Raw genomic sequence first — 12535 nt, 5'->3', positions numbered from 1 at the left:
GGACTCTACCTTCTCCATATGTCTTATATCTACCCCTTCCTTTTTGTTCACAGTGCTACTCTGTTAGCTTCCTATGTGTTCTCCCAGAGTTCATGGTCTCATTTCTCCAAACCACCCTTCCCAGTGTCGGCAGACTTAGATTCCTTAAGATCATATTATTTCTCTGTATAAAAATCATTGATTACTCATTGCCCACAAGCAGTGAGGTTTGAGAGTTCCTATACCATCTTAATAGGGGAAGATGAGAGGGGATGCAGGCCAATTAGAGGAGAGAGTAAATGATTTTAGAACAGATGAATGTGCTCTTAGAAGAATAGATGAAGACATGGTGGCGTGTGACAGTTTGTCCCAGGGAGGAGATTTATGACAATTGAGTTCCTGTTGGAGGATATGTCTTTAAGAAAATAAGTGGAATTCAGAGAAAGCCACTCCCTGCATTTGCTGTTTTCTCAAAGTGCCTTCAACTCAGAATAACCCTCATGCCCAAGAGCCATCTTCTAAGGTGGCCTGTTCTGCCACCATCACAGACTTGGGTATCCTCCTGAGTACCCAAACCATGTTATCCCAGAATAGTAAATGGTTCTTGATAACTCTAGATACATTTACACTTTGCTCACTCTATTCTCATTGCCTGAGGTGCCTTCTCTTTGGGTAGAAAAGTCCTTTTCATACTTCCAGATAGAAGTGGAAAATTACTTCCTTCTGAAACCTTTCCTAATAACCTCAGAGCCACTCGTTTCTGTGTTTCCACATATTTCTTGAATTCTTTTATGGAGCTTAGTTTACTTTACCACACACTTTTACTTATTTACCTTTTTGAACAGGAGATGCAGTGTAGCATGCGGGTTAAATGCATAGTTCTGTATGTGGGGGAGTGGGGAAGGGTACGCCAGTTCATATCCTGAATCCACCACTTACTATCGAGATGGCACTGAGATGTGACTTCCCTGAGGCTAATTTCATCATGTGTAAAATGGAGTTACTAATAGCATATATGCGTCATAGGACCATTGGGAGGGTTAAATAAGACAAGGCTTGTAAAGCATTTAGTTCCATGTCTGGTTCATTGTAAGAGTTCAGTAAACATTAGTTCCTGCTACTGCTGCTCTGCTATTATTTATCTGTCTCCCAGCACTAGTTTATAAATTTAGTGAGGGTTAGGAGCCATGTCTTATCACTTTACTTCCTTTTTCTCTACTTAGTCTCTCAGTTTCTTATACATTGTTGGCCCATGATAAATGATGCTGAGAGCTGAATGTGAGGTAGGGCTGGCAGAAGGACTTGATCTAATTAACGTCTGTGTGTGCATACCATGAATATTAAATAATAATGCTGACATTCCAAAATATACACATCAATCTCAAAATCTTATAATCATGATTCTTCTGGTACTCGAAACACTATTTATTTCTGAGCACAATTATTTATATGTCAATCACAGTAGTTATGTATTGCCTAATACCTGCTGGTTTTGTTTTACTGCCTTTGATTCTATATAACATTCTTAATAATTTATCAAATATACTTTAATTGGATATTTATATAATATATACTCTTCCCATCAGTAGTTAGGAACTAGCAAGTATTCTTACTGTCATTTGGATAGTATTCTACATTCCACTAGTCGTAGGGTGGTTTTTTGTTGTTATTAGTGTATGTTGTAGGTATGTATGTGTATTTTTTATTTATTTTATTTATTGTAATACTCACTTAAAGATATTTTTCATTGAATTTTTTTGAAAAACAGAAAGGGGGAGAGAGAGAGTGAAACATCAATGTGAGAGAGAAATGTCGATCAGTTGCCTCTTGTAAACACCCCGACTGGGAATCAAACCCTCTACCTAGGTATGTGCCCTGTCCAGGAATGGAACATACAACCTTTTGGTGTATGGGATGATGCTCCAACCACCTGAGTCACCCGGCCAGGCCTCTGTGTATTAATTTAAGCTAAAATGTTGATACCCTTGCGCAAAAGAAATCTGATCCTATTACTTCCCTATATAAAATTGTTCAATGACTTACATTTTTCTCATAAAAAATTTCAACATGCTCAGAAGACATATAGAATGTGGCCCCTCAGGAACCGTTTTCCTCCTGTCTCCCACTTACTCCACAGGCTCTAGAATTCCAGGCCTTTTTTCTCTTCTTTGGGTTCCTAGAATATTTAATATCCTTCATCACTCCCCTACCATTGCTCCTTCTCCTGGTTTCTCCCCTTTCAGGTCTCACTTTTTTTTTTTTTTTGTAACCCTCACCCAAGGATATGTTTTAGTGATTTTAGGGAGAGGAAGGGAGAGAGGGATCTGTTGTGAGAGAGAAACATCGACCGGTTGCCTTCCACATGTTCCCCAACCGGGTATTGAACTAAGCCAGCTATGTACACTTGTTAAAGGCATAAATAGAATGTATCGGGGACCGGCTACAATTAAAGAAATATTACTCATGCTCTGTTAACCTTGATAGTTCTGTTCTGATTAGAGAAAGCACATTCTAACCTGGCTGAGAGTTGTACCCCTGGGGACATGGGAGCTAACATTGGAGTGCTGTCTGTCCTCCTTCTGGGAACTGCCTACCATTATGGAAAGATTTACAACCTGGTGGCTGAAATAATCTAGTCCTGGAGGCACCCGCTCTTTACAACCCCCTGCCCCTATTACCTGTAATCTGGTCCTGGGGTTCCCAGGGCACCTGGAGGCACTTGCCCTCTGTAACTCCCCCCACCCCAGCCCACATGACTTGTAACCTGTAATGATTATCCTGTGCCCACTTTCCCATACCTATAATTCCTACTTCCCCATGTAATCTCGTCCTTCTTCCCAATATAAGCAGCTGGCTTTAGGGGGTGGGGGAGAGCAGATTTTTGTGGATGACCTGCTGCTCTCCCATACTGCAGGCAGTATTGGAATAAACGCTCATATATGATTCAGTCCTGTCTCTGCTTAATTAGCTGAAGTAATGACAGGCAGCACAGAACGCTTGGTTGTCTGGTTACACAATGATAGGCAATCAAACCACAACCTTTTGGTGTGCAGGATGATGTGCCAACCAGCCAGAGCATGTCTCACTTTTAATGTTTGATCCTTCAAGAGTCTTTACACCACTCATAGCCCACCACAGCCTCACAAGTCTAAGTTAGGTCTTCCAAATATATACTCTCTAACAACCTATTCTTTGCAATTAAATTTTTTGCATTTGTAATTTGAAAAAAAAAATTGATGTTTAATGCATGTTTTCCAACTAAGCTGTAATCTCCATGAAAGCAGTGACCTGTGTGAATATTCACTGCTATGTCTTCAGCACCTAAAAGATAACTGAAACATAGGCGCTTAATGAATATGTTTGAATGAATGAATGAGTGAATGTAAAAATTATTGAGTTGGGTATCTAAGAATGCAAAGATACAGTCTTCAATGGAAGGGTAAAAATAAATGTACACAGAAGACACATGGAGTGAATAATGAAAGGGTAGAGAAAAGTAGCAGTGTTGAGTGTACCTCTTACCTCTAATAACCATCACTTTGTGGCTTTAACTGGAAGCTGATTTAAAAGCATTTTCTTTATACCCAGCTGCCTCAGACCATCTGTAGAAAAGTGGGGTCATTACAAAATAGCTTCATCTCTCTGGTAATAGAATTGCCTCCTATATGTTAAAAACTGGAAACTTTGTCTTAAAATCATTATTGACTATGCTATCTTTGTTATATTATTTAAATGTCCTATGCCTAGATTTTGTAATCTGATTTTTAATATAATTGTATAGTCAATGTCCTGAACTACTTTAAAGCACCAGGTATACCGGTTAATAATAATACGGATTTTTTAATCAAAGAAAACACAATAATTTCAATAAAAACAGCAAAAGTGTTTTATTCAAAGTAATGTCCATCGCTAGTTAACATTTCCCCCATCTTTCAGGTAATTTGTGGATACCGTCCCAATAGAACTTTTCTTGTTTTGAGGCAAACCATTCAGAGGCCAAATTTTCCACTTCTTCGTACATTTTGAAGTGCTGCTCAGAAAGTGTGTGTGTGCTATCGATTGGAACAAGTGGTAATCTGAAGGAGTAAGGTCTGGTGAATACCGCAGATGGGTTAAAACTTCCCAGGCAAGATCTTTTAATGTGTCTTTAACGGGTTTTGAAGTGTGTGATGGTGCATTATCATGAAGCAAAATTACTTTGCCGTGTCTTCTGGCCCATTCTGGTCATTTTATGATCAAAAGCGTGGTTCAAATTGATTATTTGTTGTTGGGAGTGATCAGTATTAATGGTTTCACCTGGTTTTAGAAGCTCATAATATACCACACCTTCCTGATTCCACCAAACGCAGAGCATTGTCTTCTTTCCGAAGCGTTTTGGCCTTGCAGTCGATGTTGATGGTTGACCTGGATCAACCCATGATTTTGTGCATTTGGGATTCTCAAAATAAATCCACTTTTCATCGCCAGTAACAATTTGATGCAAAACAAAAACTTTCTTTCGTACCGTTGAAGGAACATTTTACTGATGACTTTTCCGTTTTCCATTTGTCTTTCATTCAGTTGATGTGGCACCCATTTTCCTTCCTTTAAAATCTTTCCCAATGCTTGTAAACTATCAGAAATTGTTTGCTGAGCAACGTTTAATCTTTCTGCAAGTTATTTTTGAGTTTGACACGCATGTTCATCCAATAATGCTTATAATTGTTGGTCTTCAAACTTTTTCGGTTGACCTGGACATTCTTTGTCTTTCATATTGAAATCATCACTTTTAAAGCGTTTAAACCAGCGTTCACAAGTACCTTGAGATGCAGCATGTTCACCATAAGCTTCCCAAAGTATACAATAACTTTCAGTAGCACTTTTCTTCAAAATAAAGTAATGAATTAAACTTTCCCATAAATGCTCTTTTTTTGACATGAAATTCGACATTTTTAAGCATAAAAATACCTATGACGTTAACACCTTCAGAAAATTTGACATATGAAGTTTTGAAGCTTGTTGTCAATACAACAAAATAGCATACATATCAAATCGCATATATATATCAACATATGTGTAACTCCATCTATTGAAAAAAATCCGCATCATTAACCGGTACACCTGGTATTGTGTTGAATCCAAATGCAAATCCTAATATATAAAAACCCTGGGTCCATCACATCTGCAACAGCCAGGAGGCTCAATCAACCGGAAGTCAGTCCTGCAGTCAGTGCTGTGTTGCCGTGGTTATCCAGTGCTTACTGCTATGGCTGCAGGCACAGTGACTGCTGAGGCGGCTGCGAATCAGGCCCAGAGAGAGGCCTGAAGAGAGAAGCAGGGTCTGATCCATAGCCTCTGTGGCAGCTATTGATCAGCACTTGCCTCTCTCTTTAGCTCCGGGCCTGTTCAGCGGCCACACCTCCATTTCTCTCCAGGCCTCCACTGGGGCTGCTGATCAGCCCCACCTTTCTGATCAGGCCTCATTGATAGGCCCAGAAACGCTGACTGGCATAGAAACCAACCAGTCAGAACCAAACCTGGGTCCACTTGAGGAGCCAATGGCTGCTTAGGAGGCGGAGCTTTTGATGCTGACTGGCATAGAAACTGACCAACCAAAACCAAATCTGGGTCAACTGTGAGGAGCCAGTGGCTGCCTAGGAGGCAAAGCTTTTGACGCTGACTGACATAGAAACCGACCAATCAGAACCAAATTGGCCAGCAGAAGAGAGCAGTTGGGGGAGAGATCAGGTCTGCAGGGAAGGGCAGTTGGGAGCAAGATCAGGCTGGCAGAGGAGGGCAGTTAGGGGTTATCAGTCAGGCAGAGGCAGTTGGGGGTGATCAGGCTGGCAGGGAAGGGCAGTTGGGGGCAAGATCAGGCTGGCAGAGGAGGGCAGTATCAGGCCTAAACCAGCAGTCGGACATCCCCCAAGGGGTCCCAGATTGGAGAGGGTGCAGGCTGGGCTGAGGGACACCTCCCCTAGTGCATGAATTTCGTGCACCAGGCCTCTAGTTAATATATGAAGTCGATATTGTCCTTGTTATTGTTTCACATTTTAAAATACTTGTCAACTCATACTCATAACATAATGTATGATTTGGAAGTAAATTTCAACTACTTCAATATGCCCTACTATTATTTTAAGGTAAATTTTTTGAAATATGAATAACTTTTTACTAAAATGACATTTACAACTTAAAAGGAAAATTTACTATTTTATTTTTAGCACTGAGAGAAATCTTTTCTGGGAGGTTATGGAAAGAGGAAATGCTATCTGTATTCTTTAATAAATTATATATTTGTGACTTCCTTTTATTTAAATGAATAATTATGCCATGTTGCTAACTAACGCTTGTGTGAAGGTTAAGTGGATCTCAAGTTGATTTTTCTTTCCATGTTCTTAATAATCCAGCAGTAATGATATTTAAAATTTCAAGTTTTTATTAAAGTCATAACTAATGTACTACCTACAAAGATGAGAAATTGTAAAACTGATCTCATTCAATTTGCTGTGAGATACATATAACAATTATCCTTTACATCAAAATGAAGTACAATGATAAAGTTTTCTCTGCCTAGTATTTGAAGTAATACTTTGTAGGAGAGGAAAAAGTTTTCCTCAACCCTCTTAGGATCCCTGGCTGGGCCAAAAAATTAACCAGACAAAGATAGATTAACAGGAGAAAAACATACAAATTTATTAAATATAACTTTCACGCAACATGGCAGTCTTTATTAGGAAATAAAGACCCAAAGAAATTGTTAAACCTGTGTATTTTTATGCTAGGACTGATAAAGAGTGGAAAGTCATAGAAAGATATGGTAGGTCAAAGAAGAGGAGGTAAGTGTAGTAAACTGGTGAGCACTTTGCAAGGTCTGTTCCTTTGGATTCTTCTGGGTGTCCCTCCAAAAGGGCATCAGGATGGTACTTTTCCCCCATACCAGGAAGCCGACTCTCAGATGAGGGAAGGGTCAAGAAAAGGTCAAGAGTGACTTTCCTGCTTCTTCCCTTTCCTCATACTCCTTCAGCTTAAAATATTCTGTATGCTACAGTGCCATATTTCAGGGTCGCACATTCTGAGCCCCATCAGCTATTTTACCAGTTAGAGGACAAGGGTTACACCTACCTTCAACCAATTTATGGACAGGCATGTACAGTTACCAAAAATAGTCAAAAACAATATATAATACACCTAAAAGGACAAACAAAATAATTAACCTTCTATTTGAGTATATGCCTCTGGATGAATTACAGCTACTTCAGATTGAATTTTTTAAAATTGAGATTAATTGACATATAACACTATATTAGTTTCAGGTGTACTATGTACTAATTCAACATTTGTATACACTGCAAAGCAATCACCATAAGTCCAGACACCATCTGTTATCATACAGAGTTACACATACTTTCTTGTTATGAGAACTTTTAAGATTTACTTTCTTAGCAACTTTCAAAGTTACAATATAGTATTATGGACTATAGTCACCATATTATACATTACATCCCCATGATCTATTTATATTATATATGGAAGTTTGTACCTCTTGATCCCCTTTACCCATTTCATCCAATCCCATCCCCCATCCCCTTGGTAACTACTAATCTGTCCTCTGTATCTGTGAGTTTTGTTTGTTCGTTTATTTTGTTTTTAGATTTCACATATAAGTGAAATCATACATTAATAGTCTTTCTCTAATTTCATTCTTCTTGATGACTGAGTAGTATTCTATTGCATGTACATATACATATATATACTATACATATATATACACTATATGTATACTATATATAAGACCACATCTCATATATGTATCACATTTTCTTTAGCCATTGATTCATCCTTTCTCTTGCTCCTACAGAAAGGGAGACACCCTGACAAATGGATGACAAATGGAGATTTCCTATATATATATATATATCTTCCTTTCAAAAGGATAACTTTTACTCTTTTTGGAAATTTTCCTGTCTCTGCTGTTTCTCTATCAGCTCAAAATACTCTATGCCAAAGAGGCATAATTTGATATGGTATATTCTACAACACTTCACTACATTCTAACTCTAGATGGGTGAGTGCTGTTTACCCAGTTTCCACAACGCTAAAATGTGAATAGTGGTATTTTTCTGCCTCTTTGATAAGGTTGTGCTGTCAGCAAAATGGCACCAAGTGTTAGACCGGACCTTGGTTCAGGAACCTTGGTACTTGAGTTCTGGCTAAGAAAGAATTCAGAGTCAAGACTCAAACTATAAGAGAAAGTTTATTTAGAAAGTCACAGAGGTAGAAGAAGTGAATCATAGAATAAATGGGCTCAGGAAACAAGTTATAGGGGCAAAGGAAGGTCCCTTGGAACTTAGGAGAAAAGGCAAGGAAACGGCCCTCCAGGGAGGTGGTGGGGAAAGGTCCTGTTGTGCTCCATAGAGAGAACCAAAGAGGTTCCTCCATCTTGAGGGTATTTATCTTGAAATCTCAAGGGAGGTTTCTAATAGAATATTCATCACCTTTCCTGGTGTCCTTTCAGGGTCATGGTCTCTACTGATTGGTTGGTGCCAGGGCAAGAGGTCAGTATTTAATGCAGTTGGTCCTGAGGCAGCCATAGTTGCTTGTTTGATTTTGCTGCTTTTCCAGGCTTGGAGCTGAAATACAACTGAGGCCTAGATGTATTAGATGCGGGCCAGAATCTCATTGTCCTGGGGACTTAATGCTTAAGGGCTATTCTCTGCCCCCCTCATTTGGTTCCCCTCTAACAGAGTCTAACTCTCATGACTAGTAATGTGCCAGGGGAGGAAAGGTCAGGGGAGGGTCTGAAGCCTATGACAAGAGATATGCTAGAGGAGGAAAGGTTACGCTGGAAAAGAGATCCTTGTTTTCCCAGTTTTGTCCGTTGCTAGGCACCTGGGGCTCTCTGCCCTGGTGACCTTCAGTACCTGGCCTGTTGTCCTTGCTCTGCTCATATCTGTCTGACTGCCTACCACTGTTGTTATCAAGAATATGGGACATAGCCCTAACCAGTTTGGCTCAGTGGATAGAGGGTCAGCCTGCGGACTGAAGGGTCCCAGGTTCGATTCCAATCCAGGGCATGTACCTTGGTTGCAGGCACATCCCCGGTAAAGGGTGTGCAGGAGGCAGCTGATCGATGTTTCTCTCTCATCAATGTTTCTAACTCTCTATCCCTCTCCCTTCCTCTCTATAAAAAATTAATAAAATATGTATTTTTAAAAATTATAAAAATATGGGACATAATGGAAGGAAAAATATATCTTAAATAATAAAGTCCTATACAAAAGCAAATTGTTGATGGTGGAATTATTTGCAATATTAGATTATAAACTACTTCAGAGTCTGGATTAGGCTTTAATGATCATTGTATCCATCATGATGCTTAGCATAGTACTAACCAGGATTTTGTATTTAGTAGCAGCTCAAAAATAAATAAATAAGTAAATAAATAAATAAATAAAACTTTCCTTACTGACATAAGGGATGAAAGGAATGGTATCTAGTTCTTTTTCCCCTCCTGTCCCAGGTAGGATGTGGTGACATAGTTGCAATTACAAATGATTTCCATACTGACTCATGTTGGTTCTCCCTTTTACTACTACAAAGTAATCAGTTTGAGGATAAGTAAAGGACTTGCAAATTGGGCTGTTTTCCATTTATTTATAAGACAAAGCATTCCTAGAATTTTTCAAATTGTCTCACTTTGGTTCACAGACAGAATTTCTGAAATCAGTTTTTGTTCTAGGAGAACAGATTTATGAAATTGTATATCACTACATAGATATATTTTAGCTGGTGAAAAATTATGTTATGATAAATGGGAAGCATGCACTATTTTGCCTTTTTTATCTTTTACTTGTGCTTGGTGTTGTACAGATGTTGAGCCTTCTGAAATATATAGTTTTGTACTTTGCATTGCAAATAGAGTACAAGTAAGTGACCTTTGCAAAGTGTTTCTGTGTAGAAAGTCTCTGGCGTGGGTCGATTTTATTTAGGGAAGAGAGACTGGAGAACAAGTATCTAACTTTCATTCTGTGCTAAGAAATGCAGAGTATTGTCTTATTTCTGCAACTCTTAAATAGTTTAATACTTTCTTAAAAATAAAAATATAAATATATGGTGATATTCTCAGAGGGGAAACCAGAATATGTATATAGCAGTACCTATAACCCTTTGTTGATAACACTTTTTTAAAAAAAAATTAGAATAAGTCAGAAATGTGTTAATTCTTTCAGGTCCATTGGACTTGAGGGTTAAAAGATTTAATGTCACTTAGCACAGATGAGGTTATTGAGTTGCCAATGTGAATGCTAATACTTAAGTAGCATAAGAAAGAACATGGGTAGGGGTCATCTCACTTTTTAAATCATGTTGTGTTCCCTAAGTGTCAGCTGCAAAGTAATTTACCAGAAATGGTCTGATTTCCCCATTGACTTCCATTGTACAACTAGAACTCTGTTCCCATGGAAAATAAATTTGGCCCCAGGTTATAATAAAACACACTGGAAATTTCAGAAAATCGTATAAAATCAAGTATTTCAAGACACAATTATCAGTATCTGATAACATAATACAAATACAAAATATTAATATACTGTGGTGGATCTTAAAATCACATGCCCCCAAACTGTGCTGTTCTTCTTTTACAATGCTAAGTCTGTTCCCTTTCTATTTAGAAACATCTTACTTCTGCTTCACTATTGATTTTTAACAGATTTAACTAGAATTTTAGAAGGTGGACTTGGTTTCCTATATTCTTCAGAGCTAGCGTGCTTACCTTTCTCTGAAGCATTCTTATCCGTTAACATTCAAAGGAGCCCTAAAAGGTTTGGCTCAGTGGATAGAGCGTAGGCCTGCGGACTCAAGGGTCCCAGGTTCGATTCCAGTCAAGGGCATGTACCTTGGTTGCGGGCACATCCCCAGTAGGGGGTGTGCAGGAGGCAGCTAATCAATGTTTCTAACTCTCTATCCCTCTCCCTTCCTCTCTGTAAAAAATCAATAAAATATATATATTAAAAAAAAAATTCAAAGGAAATGCTCCAACATGTTCACAGTATTTGCTTCTGTTTGTTGAAAATTTGCTTACTTATTTAAGCTTTTATATTTCTAAGTCTTCTAAAGAGAGAGTTTTCTATAAATATACCTACTACAATCAGGAAAATAGTATTATAATTTATTTTTATAAGTATAAATTTAAGTATAATGAGATACCTTTAGTTGGACACCTTTAAATATATGGTTTATTTAATGCTTTGATACTGGTGGTTGTTATTACCTTTTGATAACATTTGTAAAACAATGATGTAATTAATTTCTGAATAAGTAGCTTTTGTGGAGTGTACTGCTGAGAGTGTAATCCTGGACTGGCAGCCTCAGCGTCACCTGGGAACTTGTTAGAGATTATAATGCTCAGGCCCCTGGGCTCAGGCTCAGCAAACAGCAATCTGGCTTTTAATAAGCCCTTGGAGTGGTTAAGGTTATAGAGCTACAGCAGAATCTCTCTCACTGTCTCTCCCTTGCTCCCTGTCCCTCTCCCTTCCGCTCCTCATGAGGGACACACACACACACACACACACACACACACACGGTTACATATAACAATCTTATATAGAATTTGCTATCTATATGGAAATGTGCATTAAGAATGGTGAATCTATACTTTCTAAGTTTTTTGTTGTTGCTTATTTCTACTGTATGCTGTTCATAAAAAATATGACGTAGTTTGTGGATATGTATTTTGATTTAGCAAACATGTTCAGCACGGTTATACATTAAATATAATTTATAGTTTCAAAACTCATTAACCAATATAATGACAACAGCAACTGCTTATGGACTGAATTGGATCTGCCCAGAAATCATATGCTGAAGCCCTAACCCCCAGAACCTCAGAATGTGACTGTTTGGAGATAAGGTCTTTAAAGAGGAGATTTTGTTCAAATGACATTCTAAGGGGGTGCCCTAATCCCCTGTGACTGCTGTCCTCATAAGAAGAGGAGATTAGGACACAGACAACACAGAAGGACCACTGTGTGAGGACATAGCAAGAAGATCACCATCTACAACAAGCCAAGAAGTGAGGCCACAGAAGAAATCAAACTTGCCAACGCCTTGATATTGGACTTCCAGCCTCCAGAGATGTGAGAAAACAGATTTCTGTAGTTTATGCTGCCCAGACTGTGGCATTTTATCATGGCAACCCTAGCAAACTAATACATAAGTATTTATAGAAATGATGGTATAATTCAATCTTAACATCTAATGATTGCCTTTGAGGTACTATTGGATCATATTCCTTAACAGAAACCTACAGCTTTACAAAGATCGCCAGAGAACAGTATGACAAACTGTCCACCATGCACAGCAACATGGTCAAGCTCTATGAGAATCTTGGAGACTACTTTATTTTTGACTCTAAGACAGTGAGCATAGAAGAGTTTTTTGGTGATCTCAACAACTTCCGAACTTTGTTTCTGGTGAGTAATATATCTTGAAGCATTGCAAGGCCTGATGCTTTTGTTTTTAAATAATTTCTTCTATTGGCATTTCATATAACTATTGACCATATTGATTTCATGTT

The 12535-nt window shown here is 38.4% G+C and overlaps 1 protein-coding gene across 7 annotated transcripts in view; it reads left to right on the top strand.

Moving 5' to 3' along the window:
- DIAPH2 (diaphanous related formin 2) overlaps positions 1-12535 on the top strand; it is a 939982-nt gene that overhangs the window by 686986 nt on the left and 240461 nt on the right. For all 7 annotated transcript variants that reach the window (XM_036305330.1, XM_036305327.1, XM_036305331.1 and 4 more), the window contains one exon: positions 12267-12431. In XM_036305330.1, the coding sequence (XP_036161223.1) occupies positions 12267-12431 (165 nt within the window). The remainder of the gene's footprint in view (positions 1-12266; positions 12432-12535) is intronic.

The sequence above is a fragment of the Myotis myotis genome, unplaced genomic scaffold (genome assembly GCF_014108235.1).
Source record: "Myotis myotis isolate mMyoMyo1 unplaced genomic scaffold, mMyoMyo1.p scaffold_m19_p_4, whole genome shotgun sequence".
Classification (NCBI taxonomy): Eukaryota; Metazoa; Chordata; class Mammalia; order Chiroptera; family Vespertilionidae; genus Myotis; species Myotis myotis.
This window is presented reverse-complemented; position numbering and strand designations above follow the sequence as displayed.